Source organism: Phodopus roborovskii, unplaced genomic scaffold (assembly GCF_943737965.1).
Source record: "Phodopus roborovskii unplaced genomic scaffold, PHOROB, whole genome shotgun sequence".
Classification (NCBI taxonomy): Eukaryota; Metazoa; Chordata; class Mammalia; order Rodentia; family Cricetidae; genus Phodopus; species Phodopus roborovskii.
The window spans coordinates 13648499-13661446 of record NW_026126525.1 but is presented as its reverse complement, the minus strand read 5'-3'; the positions used below and the strand labels follow the sequence as shown (position 1 = coordinate 13661446).

The 12948-nt window shown below is 42.4% G+C and overlaps 1 protein-coding gene across 1 annotated transcript in view; it reads right to left on the bottom strand.

Moving 5' to 3' along the window:
* Ankrd17 (ankyrin repeat domain 17) overlaps positions 1-12948 on the bottom strand; it is a 129481-nt gene that overhangs the window by 5320 nt on the left and 111213 nt on the right. Inside the window, exons 29-30 of the mRNA XM_051198092.1 lie at positions 9951-11569; positions 5961-6158 (exon numbers count right to left, since the gene is read on the bottom strand). Of these exons, the coding sequence (XP_051054049.1) occupies positions 5961-6158; positions 9951-11569 (1817 nt within the window). The remainder of the gene's footprint in view (positions 1-5960; positions 6159-9950; positions 11570-12948) is intronic.

The following is a 12948-nucleotide window of genomic DNA, read 5'->3' as shown; positions in this document are numbered from 1 at the left end:
CAGTTCCAGGGAATCTGACACCAGCACATTAATGAAAGTTAAATAAACTATTAAAAAAAATTTTTTTAAGCTGGGCATGATGGTGTACATCCGTAATCACAGAGCTTCAGACTGCAGCCACACATGGTGCTGTACACCTGTGATCCTAGCACTCTGGAGGCAGAGAAAGGAGGATCTCTGTGAGTTTGAGGGCATACTGGAATACCTAGCAAGTTCCAGGCTAGCAAAGGCTACTTAGTGAGACCCTGTCTCAAACAAAAGAAAGGAAGACTAAAGGTTCAAGGTTCAAGGCCAGTCTAAGCTACATAAGATTGTCTTGAACAGTAATTCAATTCACTGATATAGTGCTTGTGGCATTCATGAGGCCCTGGGCTCTACCCTAAATAACACACACACACACACACACACACACACACACACACACACACACACTTTGTTAAAAAAAAAAAAAAAACCATGGATTTTATGGTAGATTATAATGATCTCAATGCTATAAAGTAGTCAGTTACTCATTTAATAAATTATTGGCTTAATATTTAATCAAGTCAATACTTGCTGCTAAAATATAAAATGAAAGCAATTAAAAGAATACTGTTTAAATTAAGTGTGTGCCCACTTAGTTACCCTATACAGATAAGGACAATCTTGAATGCTTTGTGTGTCTGAATGTGGTCTATGCACTTGTTGCTCTGCAGGTGTGTAAGCCACAGGAGGATGTTAGGCACCCTGCTCTATCACTCTGCCTCTAAGACAGGGTTTCTCATTGGAGCAGGAGCTAGTGTGGCAGTAGCAAGTTCTAGGGTTTCCTTTCCTGGCTCCAACCATCACAGATCTGCAATTAACAGGGAAGTACAGGCCACCCTGCCTTGTTTTTTTACTTGGACACTGGGATCTGAACTCAGCTCCTTATGTTTACATAGCAAGTATTTTTACTCAGCAAGACAATTCTTCAGTCCTTGACCCTGAGTGATAGGTGGGAGATTCTATCTAGGTACATGCTGCCACGCCTGGTTTATGCAGTATTGGGAGACCAAATCCCCAAAGTTAGCACTTTACCAAATTAGTTATATTATATCCCAGGTTCCCTCAAAATCTACTTGCCCTCAAACTCTAAGTGCCCTTGCCTCAACTGATCACAGTATGATATCCAAATTGGACAAACAGGACACAGAAAAGAGTGACTGCAAACCTCGCCAAGAAAAGGTGGTTCAGTCCTTCAGATTATCCTGGTTTACAAAAATGTCAGATATGCTAGGCCTATAGGCTGAAGACGGATGCTCCAACATTGTCTTGGTTGACTGTGCAGGCAACCAGCTGTTTATATCATTTCTCACATTTTTTGGAAGTCGCTTGCTCAAGCTTCCTGTTTACTCAGCTAATATTATTTCTTTCTTGGGTCTCCAAGAGTTAAAGACTAAATAGTACAGTTTTCCCTGTTTACCAGTATCAGTAAAGAAACTCACTGTAGATGTATTAAGCGTACGTAAAAGATATTGAAAAATATTATACATATTTTTTCTCAAATTAGCTGTAACTTTTTTAAAATATTGGGAGAAAAAAGGGGGTCCTGTGGTGACATCTTTCTTGCACAAATAAAGCCTGTCTAGGGATCAGAGAATGGAGCTTGCCACTAACTAACCATGGAGGTCTGTACAGACAGATAGGAAGTGATATAGCTGGGCAGAAACAGGATATAAGCAGGGATAAAAAAGAAATTGCTCTCTTTTCTGCAGAGACGATGAAGAGGTAAGGTGTGCTGTGGCTTGTTCCTTCTCTATGATCTCTCAGCACTTCCCTCTGTATCTGACTCTGGCTTTTTATTATTTAGGTCAATTAACAATTTCCTTTACAGTTGGGCGGTGGTGGCATATGCCTTTAATGCCAGTACTTGGGAGGTAGAGGCAGGCTGATCTCTTTGACTTCGAGACCAATCTGGTCTACAAGAGCTAGTTCCAGGACAGGTTCCAAAGCCACAGAGAAACCCTGTCTCGAAAAACCAAAATTTCCCTTACTCTATTCTTTGCAAACTACTGTTTCTGAATGAATCCTTGGTCCCCTGTTGGTACAACTGTTTGAAAATGATTAGGCGGTATGGTCATGTTGGAGATATGTCACTGGAGATGGGCTCTGAGGAGTCAAAGGCCCAAGCACATGCATTTAATCCCAGCGCTCTGGAATCAGAGGCAGGTTGTCTCTCTGTATTATGTTTCAGGACAGCCAGGGCTCTGTAGAGTAACAGTCTTAAACAAACAAAAACCCAAGCAGTTCCCAGTTAGCTTTTCTGTCTTTGTGCCACCCCTAGGGAAGAGTCCATGGTCTGCTGTCATGATCCTTATGAACTCACACTTCCCTAATGAACTCTTTCTTCTATAAATTGCCTTGTCATGGTCTCTTCACAAAAATGAAAAAGTAAACTAAGATAGAAAAAAGGTAGTACCAGGAAATGGGCTATTGCTGCAACAGGCCTGCCTGACCTTGTTCTCTTTTGGAAGAATCTGGAAGCCTTTGGGACTTTAGACTAGTGATTGAACACTCTCTTATGTAGCACTCATCGAGCCATCCTAGTATGTATAACCAAGACAGTAGTGCTGAGAGCTGTGCTCACTGTGGAGGCCAAGTGCAAGAGGTGTCAGAGAGGAGCAAAACTTGTAGCAACTTGAGTAGAGACTATTCATGTGACACTCTGACAAAAATTGCACTTGTTCCAAGAATCTGCCTGAAACTGAAAAGTTTTGGAGTAATTTCACTGGCTTTTTATTATTTAGGTCAATTAACAATTCCCTTTACAGTTGGGCGGTGGTGGCATATGCCTTTAATGCCAGCACTTAGGAGGTAGAGGCAGGCTTATCTCTTTGACTTCGAGACCAGTCTGGTCTACAAGATTCCAGGACAGGCTCCAAAGCCACAGGGTTTCAAAACAGGCTAAAACTTGACTTTGCCACTTGGTTGTTAGCAATCATTCTTATGCAGCTCTACAATGAAAATGAGAAAGCTGAGCAAAAAGAAAAGTAAAATACACAATCAAAGGAGAAAAAGGGCACCAGGAAATTTAACACTGGACCCAAGGCTTGTGCTGAAAGATCAGAAGAGGCTTTAGGCAGAATGAAATGAAAGGAGTGGTGTCCTTGGGGCAAGACCCCACCCAACTAAGCTTCCAATTTATCAAGAAAATGGTAAGAAATTACCGGAAAGCATGTGCCACACAGAAAGGCAACAAATCAACTCATGCAAATGTAATTCAGGGGAGGGGGGGAGAGGAAGCAGATTCCTTTGGAATTAGGCAACATAAACATGTGGTCTGGCTTTAAACTTACTGAGGATACAGGAGTAAAGGGGTTTTGAATCTTCCCTGGTGGTTTAAGGAAAGCCACTGAAGCTAAGTTTGACAAGAGACAAACAAGAGTTACAGGATTTGGAATTTGCCCTGCTGGGTTCCGGCCTCAAGTTTGCTGTGGTATTTCCTCACTGTGGTCCCCTTCCTCCCTTTTGGAATGGTAATGTATATTCTCTGCCATTTAATGTTGTAGGTATATGATTTGCTTTTGGATTTTATGGAGGGGGTCATGTAATTAAGAGATTGCTTTGAGTCTCAAAAGAAATATTGGCTTTTAAATAGCCTTGAGACTGAAATACTATGGGTCTTTTGAAACTATTCAGTGCATTTGTATTATGATATGGCCACAAACCTATGAGGGCATAGAGGAAAGTGATTGTTTGAATGAGAATGGCCCTCATAAACTCATGTTTGAATATATGTCTCCATTTGCCAGAGTTGTTTGAGAAGGCAAAGGAGGTATGGTCTTGTGGGAAGAGATTGGGACACTGGTGGTGGGCCATTCCCTTTTAGTGCTCACCCTCCTCTGTCTCACACTCCAGACTTCAGTGTTATGTATGCCTGCCTGCTGCCATGCTCCTCACAATGCTGGTCATGACTATAAGCCGCTGTAACTCTAATTCCCCTTAAACTCTTACCTTCTGTTAAACTGCATGATCATGTTGCCTTCACAGCAACAGAAAAATAACTAAGACAGGTGCTACGATGCAAAAACAAAGGAATTCTGTATGCAAACAATCTGTGAATTCTAACTTGGGGGGGACAGTTGCCAAGAGACACCAGGCTGCCTTATAGAATTTTATATATGCTGATAAAATACTAATCAGAAGCAATTCCTCATCATCTTTGTTTTATAATATCCTGTTGATATTCCACAGCACATAGTTTTGGAAAAATGTCTAACAAACAAAAACGTAAGGAACATGAGTTCTGGCTTTTTGAAACATATTCAACGCATGCTACCTCTGCCTCAGCCTTGCAAGCCTAGAATCAGGTACATGCTACCACAACTAACCCAAGCTGTGATTCTTAACATTAAGTATTTACATAGAAACTCAAATTGTTTTATGAATTACTAGTAAAGGGAACAAAAATCAGGTTTGGTACAAAAAGTGGAAATAATAAGCACATAATTTAAACAAGGTAAAAGGGTATGGAAGTAGTCTGAGCAACTAAATGAAAATCTGTATCGAATTGAAAGAAGCACTCAAGGCAGCTGGCCAGTGGTAGTGCACAGTCTGAGGTCAGCCTGGTACACACACACACACACACACACACACACACACACACACACACACACACGTGGGGTTGTGTGTGGGGGGAGTTGCTGAAGACAGGGGTTAGTGGTTAGAGCACTGGCTGCTCTACAATTCCCACCATAAACTCTAGTCTCAGATGATCTGACACCCTCTTCTGGCACAACAGGTACTAAACACACATGTGTGCAGACATACATATAAGTCAAAAAAACATACACTTGAAATAAAAATAAAGGATAAAATTTATTTTACAGTAAGTAAAAGGGGGCTGAGATTACAGATCAATCACAGAGAGCTTGACTACCTTTTTCAAGATCTAGATTCAATTTCCAGTACTTATTTAAAAAAAAAAAAAAAAAAAGGCAGCACAATTCTTTAAATATTTACTTTCTACTTTACTTAAAGTATTTTGGAGTTTCCAAGTCATGACTGATGATACAATAAGCATATACTGTAGAGGGTGAGTATGTTTTGCTAAGCTAGTTAAGTAGATAAGATTTATAGGTGGAGCTGGGCATGCAGAAGGCAGAGGCAGGCGGATCTCTGAGTTCAAGGCTAGCTGCGCCTTCAGAGTGAGTCCCAGGACAGGCTCCAAACCAAAACAAGGTGGTATTTACATAGCAAGTGTTTGTATTTAAGACAGTTTTCACATTACTGTCCAGACTGCTTTGGAATTCAGTCTACAGTTGAGACTGGTCCCATCATGCTAGACTAATAGTCACACTTTTTGTAAAGCTAGAAATCTTTTTACTCACTAGTTGTATTTAAAAAGTAAATGTAAATTAACACTAAACAGGAATGAGGTAGGGACATGGTCAAACAGAACACATGCTTCACATGCCAAGATAACCGGGTACCATGAACCATTAATTAAGTAGGTTTTAAAGGCAGCGATGAACAATTTTATGTCTATTAATGTTTTGCTTTCATTCACGTGTGTACATATGTGCTTGGTGCCCATGAAGGTCAGAAAGGGCGAGATGCCATGGAATGTAGTTATAAATGGTTATTACATGGCTTCTGGGAATCAAAGCTGGACCCTCCAACAGCAGCAAGTGCTACTGTACTGAACCATCTCTCCAGGCCCGATAGTTTTAAACCTATAGATGTTATTGACATTACAGATTGTCAAGAATTAAAAATTTTAAGTTTTTGCAGCATTAAAATGATGGTGAAGTTGAAAATCCCAAACGTAGAGTGAGCAGCAGTAGCATATGTCTCTAATTCCAGCATGTGGGAACTGGAAGCAGAAAGTTCAGACTCAAGGTCATCCTTGACTACATGGTGAATTTGAGGCTACACTTGAAGAGCTTCAACCCTCTGTTTATAAGAAAATAACCTTTTCTTTTGGGATACAGATCACTCACCATTTGATGCTGATGAACATGGAGTCAACAAACTAAGTGGGGAAAAATGCTGTCTGTTAAAGTTAGCAGCTGCAGGTGCTCCTCCAAGAGGTGCTCCAGGCCCATACATTTGACCTCCTGAAAGACTTGAGGCAAAGTTTCCCAAATGTGTAGAAGAAGGTGTTACAGAACCATATGGTGAGTCCATGTTGACAATTCCTGTAATGTAGAAGATCACCTTTATTCACTGCTTATTCCTAGAAGACATCATTGGAAAAATCACATAAATGCAACTCAAGAAAGTATTTTTGTTACTTAAAAAGAAATTCAGCTGGGTGGCGGTGGCAGCACATGCCTTTAATACCAGCACTCAGGAGACAGAAGCAGGCAGATCTCTGTGATTTCAAGGCCAGCCTGGTCTACAGGGCAAGTTCCAGGACACCCAGGGCAACCTGTCTCAAAAAACAATACGAAAAAATTCTTAGCTGGATGTGGTGGCAAATACCACCAATGCCAGCATCTGGGAGAATCAAGAGGGTCAAATTAAGGTCATCTTCAGCTACATATCAATTCAAGGCCAACCAAGACTGTAAGAGACTATCTCATACACGCACACGATATCTCACATGGTCATTCATATACATCATGAGGTTGAGAATGGCCACGTGACAAGTGTAGGCTAAAGGAAGAAGACCCTTTCTCAGAACCACTCCCTCATAAAAAGATGAACGAGAGTGGTATTTATGTGCGCATATGTATGTATTTTTGTGTTTGTTTTTTGAGAGAGGTTTCTCTATTTAACAGCCCTGGCTGTCCTGGAACTAGCTCTATAGACTAGGATGGCCTTGAACTCCTGCCCCCCCCCCCCATTAAAGGCGTGCACCATGAAAGAAATGTGTAGGGTAGGAAGCTGCAGGCTCAGCAATTAAGAAGCACTTGTTATTCTTGCAGAAGACTAAAGATTGGCTCCCAGCATTCATAGGATAACTTAACCTCCATGGGAACCAACACCTTCTTACTTCCCTTGGCACCAGGCACACATTGGTGCACATATATTTATGCAGGAAAAACACATATAGGAGAAGGTATAATTCTAAGGACCAGGCCAACTAGTACAGTACAACTATCCTTAAGAAATAAAACCAACAAATAAACACACCAATAAAGCCAGTCTTAGGTGGTTCATGTCTGTAACAGGCCAAGGAGGAGAACTGTAACATTTCTTAGCCTGCTAAGTTCAAAGGCCTCTGAATCTGAAACAAGCATGAATTATTTATGGTGAGCTCCAGGCCATAGAGACCTTGTCTCAGAAAACAAAATCCAACCCCGTTTATAAAACAAAACATTCTTTAAAAATAGGATGTGGTCATATGGACCACAGACCATAGTCCATCTATCAATCACATGGATTTTCTCAATTACTCAATGTTCTGGCTTAACTCAAAATTGTTTCTTCTCCTTCTTTTTTAAAAGACAGGCTCTCCCCTGAGCAACGCTAGCACACACCTTTAATCCCAGCACTTGACACGCCTAGATTACAGAATGAGTACCCAGACAGCTAGTGCCACACAAGAGAAAACATCTTGAAAAAACAAAAATCAGGACAGAAATGATCTCAGTACTTACACCTTGACTACGAAGATAAAGTGCTGTTATTTTGAAGACAGGGTCACACTATGTAGCCCTGGCTAGCCTGGAATTCACAGAGATCTGTTTGCCTCTGACTCCCAAGGCAGGAATTAAAGATGTTCATCACCACACTCGGTGAATTTTCACCAACTTAAACAGAAATAGAAGAGATAGCTAATGGCTACCACATTAGATGTTGTATTTGTTTGTTTGTTTGTAGACAGGTTTTTCTCTGTTTAACAGCTCTGGCTGTCATTGGAACTAGCTCTGTAGACCAGGCTGGACTCAAACTCAGAGAGATCCACTTGCCTCTGCCTCCCAAGTGCTGGGATTAAAGGAGTGCACCACCAATGCTCTGCTATTGTTTTGGGATGATAAAGATGTCTAAAAACAGAAATTTGAATTTAATAAAACTGGTAGTTATTCAGTGTTTGCTGGCATTACTTTATTAGTATAAAACCTATGTTTTCTCCCTTTTCTTCTGAGAAAGGATCTCCTGTAGCTAAGGGAGTCAGTATGTAGCTGAAAATAGCGTTCCACATGCTTGGATTACAAGCCTGCATCACCATGCCCTTCTGTTTTGTTTTTTTTTCCCCCCAAGATAGGGTATGACGAAGACTGGCCTCAAACTTAAGGCTGTTCTTCAGCCTCTATCTAATTGGTTCCATTATCAGAAACATCCCACAAGCCTTTTTTTTTCCCCAATGAGGGGGAGAGGAGACCTATTTATTTATTTATGGGAAATTCAAGATAAAATTTACTGTAGCTTTTAAATGATTTTAAAATAAATACACTAAATGCATATAATGCTTGGGGTGTATCTCACTGGTAAAGAAAGTGCTTAAGTGCTTGTCTAGGTAACAAAGAAGACCCTAAGAGACATACAAAGAGGAAATAGACAAGAGCTCCTGAGTAAATTGGGAGCTTTTGGGGTGTGGGGGGAGGAGGACAGGAGAGGTAAGGAGTAGGGAAGAGAACATGAGGGAACAATATGCTCAGATTGAGGGAAGGACAAAAAGGGAGAGCAAGGAAAGAAATATCTTATCTTGACAGAGGGCACTAGGGAAGTTTCTAGGAATACACAAGAATGACCCCAGATAAAACTCTAAACAATAGTGGAGAGGGTGCCTGAACTGTCCTTCCCTAAAATCAGATTGAGGACTACCGTAACTGTCAGCATAGAACCTTCATCCAGTAACTGATGGAAGCAGATGCAGAGATCCACAGCTAAGCACTGTGCTGAACTTCCAGAGTCCAGACTAAGAAAGGGAGAAGCGATAGCATGAGCAAAGGGATAGGGATCAAGACCATTATGGGGAAACCCATAGTTAACAGTTGACCTGAACAGGAGCTCAATGGCTCCAGACTGACAGTTGAGGAACCTGCATAAGGCCAAACTAGACCCCCTGAATGCAGGTTGCAGGTTAAAGTGGACATCTTGGGCAATTTGTGGGGTCACTGGCAGTGGGACCAGGATCTATCCCTAGTTCATGAACTGGGTTTCTTCTTCTTTTTTTTTTTAAAGCTCATTTTCTATGGAATGACACCTTACTCAGCCTAGAAACAGAGGGGAAGCCTGTGGTCCTGCCTCCAAGTGGTGATGGGACAGACTCTATCTACTGACTCTTGTGTGCATGAGTATGTGTGAGAGAGAGAGAGGGAGAGAGAGACAGAGAGAGAGAGAGACAGAGAGAGAGAGAGAGAGAGAGAGAGAAGTGGGAGGTTAGGGGAGGATAGAATAGAAGGGCAGGAGGGAACTGAGATTGGTACCCCCCCCCCAATTGCTTGTCTAGCACGAAAAACTAAGAGTGGCATCTTGCCTTGCCTCTTAACTTGTTAGTAGTGGACTCACTTTTTGGGTATGGTTTCAGGTACAGATATGACTCCTTAAGGTATAGGAGGAGCGGGAATGCTCTCCTGGGTTGCAGAGAACAAAGAAAGAGTAAAGACTGCATCTTCTGGAGCAAGAAGACCCAGTGGTTATTTACTCTTATCTGTGTAAGTCCTTCCCTTATAAATACCTATTTATCAGTTATCTTGGTTCTGGCGAAATAATTTAACCCCCCCCCCCCCCCCCCCCGTCTTCACAAAAAACAATGGGTTTAACTATGACCACAAAAATAAAACGAAATCCTGCAGGAACTGGGCACCGCAGCCCACACCTTTAATCCCTGTGCTCAGAAAGCAAAGGCTTGAATTCAAGGCCAGCATGTCTCCATAGTGAATTCCAGGAGAACCTGTTTCAAAAACAGCAGGGCAACAAAAACCCCCTCTCTGTCCAAGTACCCTAATTAAAGAGCAAATACATCAAAACATAGTCAAGAACTTTTCTATCAACCATGTGAAATACAAACTACAGAAGGTCAAAAACAATAAACTCACCTGAGGGACTTGGAGCAGGTCTCTGTAATGGCGGCCTAAAACCTGGTGCTTTGGAAGTATCAGACTGATGTAAAGAATCTGAATTTGGCAAATATGAGGACTTTCCGGACAGCATGGATTCTGGTGTTGACTGAGATGAAACAACAGATCCTCCCCAGAAGGCGTGAGCATTTGTAGGGTTGTTTTCAAACAATGTGCTAAAGGGCCCAAATGGTAAAGGAGCACTGAAGTTGGGAGCAACAGGCTTATTTGCTGGATGTACTGAATTCTGACAAGCACTTTGTGTACTTAAGGTCGAAGGTAGCTGGACAGAAGAGGGGACACTATGAGGTCTTTTAATGTGATTGACATTGAGGACTGCAACAGATGAATTCTGCACTGGAGCTGGATTCTTGTGAGGGGCAGCTGTGCCGTGAGAAGAAGGTCTAATAGCAGGGGTTTCCATCTTAGGAGGCTGGGAACACCCCATCTGTGTGTGAGGCATAGGGTGTGTCACAGGCGCAGTAGAAGGCACCACCACTGGAGCAGAGCTTGTTGCTGTAGGGGGAACAGTCATTCTCACATCTGGGGAAGGAACCTGAGTCTGCTGAAGAGGTGCTCTTGGCTCCTGAGAAACAGGTCCCGGAGGCTGCTGCTGAGTGGAATGACCTGATGAGCTCCCAGAACTGCTGCTGTGTGGGGGCCTATTGGAGGTTTCTACTGGCGGACTACTAGCTTCCTGTTCGGAAGATGCCCCTTTATTTGGGGATGCTGCTCCACAATCCAAAGGGCTATTTCTAGAAACCCCTCCTGGCTGGGCTGGTGGTGATGGGGAGGATGGGGAGGATACTGGGTAGTGTTCTTTGGCAGTAGGCATAGGATATGTGGCGTTTGTGGGTGCAGTGCTGTTGTTGCTTGCTGTAGTTGTGACTGTTGTGGTTGTAGCATTAGATGTCTTCACAACTGTGACAAAGAGCTGCCTTCTGACTGAAGGAGAACTTGGACTGCCATTTGAAGATGTACCAGGCACCGCGGAAGCTGATGAACTGGTTGTAGTTGTTGGACTTGAAGTTAAAGAACCTGCAGAATTCACCTGAGAACCACTGCTATTCTGATTGCTATGGCGAGGCACCATGTGAGGCTTAGGCGAGTTAGTAGCTCTGGCAGGGCTCAAAGGCCTGACAGGAAAAGGACCCCAAGTGGATTGAGCTGGTGGAAAAGTACCTCCAAAGTGGGTCATGGGCAACCTTGGTGGACGGATCTGCTGGAAAGTCTGAGCAGCAAGCAAAGCATGTGCAAACTGTGGAGGAGGATATGCTAATGGAAGAGAGACTGGAAAACCAGGCCTCACATTATTCACTGGGTTCTTAATGGTTTTATGAGTGGATGCAGAAGAGATAGCAGGCACAGTGAGCGCTGTGGCAGTTTGGGATGTCGATGACAGAGCTACAGTCGTCATTTTTATTCCCATTAAGGAACTATTAGCAGCAGTGGTGGTAGGTGCTGAGGACCCAATTTTGGAATTTGCTGAGGAGCTTTTCAAACGATTCTTTGGAATAAGTTCATCAATTTCTTTGTCTGGATCCTTGATCAAAGCATTGATCAACTGAGTTGCTTGTCTTGTTGATTCAGTGCCACCCCTGTATGTTGACCAACAGAAAAAAAAAAAAAAAAAATGTCCCTAGAGTTAGCGCTAACATCAGTACTTTCTAGTAATATAGTCAGTTGCGTGCAGATATTCACTCACTCACACACACAGATACACAGCAGATAAACCAAAGGGTGCAAGGACAATATTATCATAAATTTTTAGGTATTCTGGAAATAATAAATTATTAAAGATCAGCAAATTTTAGCTTTTTTTTCCTTTGTATGCACATGGAAGGTGTTGGCAGGCTTTCACAAGCTAGCTAAGTTCCCTACCACTAACCTATACCACCTGTCTTAAGTGGCTTTCTTAAAAAGGACTTACCGATATTCCCGAGTGTAAGTGTTAAATGGCTATAAGCTACCAGGTGGGTGCTGAGAACTGACTCCAGGTCTTTTGCAATGACTGCTGAGTTACTATTCTAAGCCCCCACTGTTTTATTTATTTATTAAAGGACTAGGAATAATAATATAATCCCCCTCCCCACAACACTTTTTTGAGACAAGGTCGCCATACACAGCCCTGGCTGTCCAGGAACCCACTATGAAGACCAGGCTGGCCCTGAAGTCACAGAGAGCTGCCCGCCTCTGCAGAGATTATAAAGAAGTATGTTACAATTCTCATATAATTATTACTCTTTAAAAACATAAAGCCTGGGGATATGTCTTAGTGAATAAGAAAATGAGTTCAAATCCCCAACACATATAAGCTAGAGATAGCCACACATGGTTGTAACCTCATTGTAACCTCAGCATTATTAATTAGAGAGGATCCTGGCAGCTCTCTGTACAACCAGACTAGCCTAAACACCAAGCTTTCAAGCTTAGGGCACACTGAGAAATACTACCTCAAGGGCCAAGACAGAGTGATAGACCATGGGAGGGGAATTATTCCCTGGTCTCTGCAGTGTGAGCGTGAGCACGCGTGGGCACGCACACGAGTAGACACACACAGAGGAAACTAAGTGTGACCTCAGAACATATTAGAATAAAACACTGGCCATGGTGTCTGCATGTTTGTGGGAAGGTGGAGACAGGTACATCATTTCAACTCAATAGCCAGCTATGTGTACCTACACAGCAAATTCTAAGCAATTCAGGGGACCTGTCCCCCAAAAGGAAGAAGGGGGTGGCTAGAAAGATTATTTAATGATTAAGAGCATGCATTGTTCTTGCAGAGGATCCAAATTCAGTTCCAAAACTCATGTCAGGGAGCCTATTACTCCAGTTCCAGGGGATCTGAGTCTTTGACCACTGAGGGAACATATAACACAACTTAGAAATTAAAAAACAAAACATGGTAAAGTGCATCAGAAGATCAGCACCTAATGTTGTCCTCTGGCATTCACATGCATTCTGATACACTTGGACT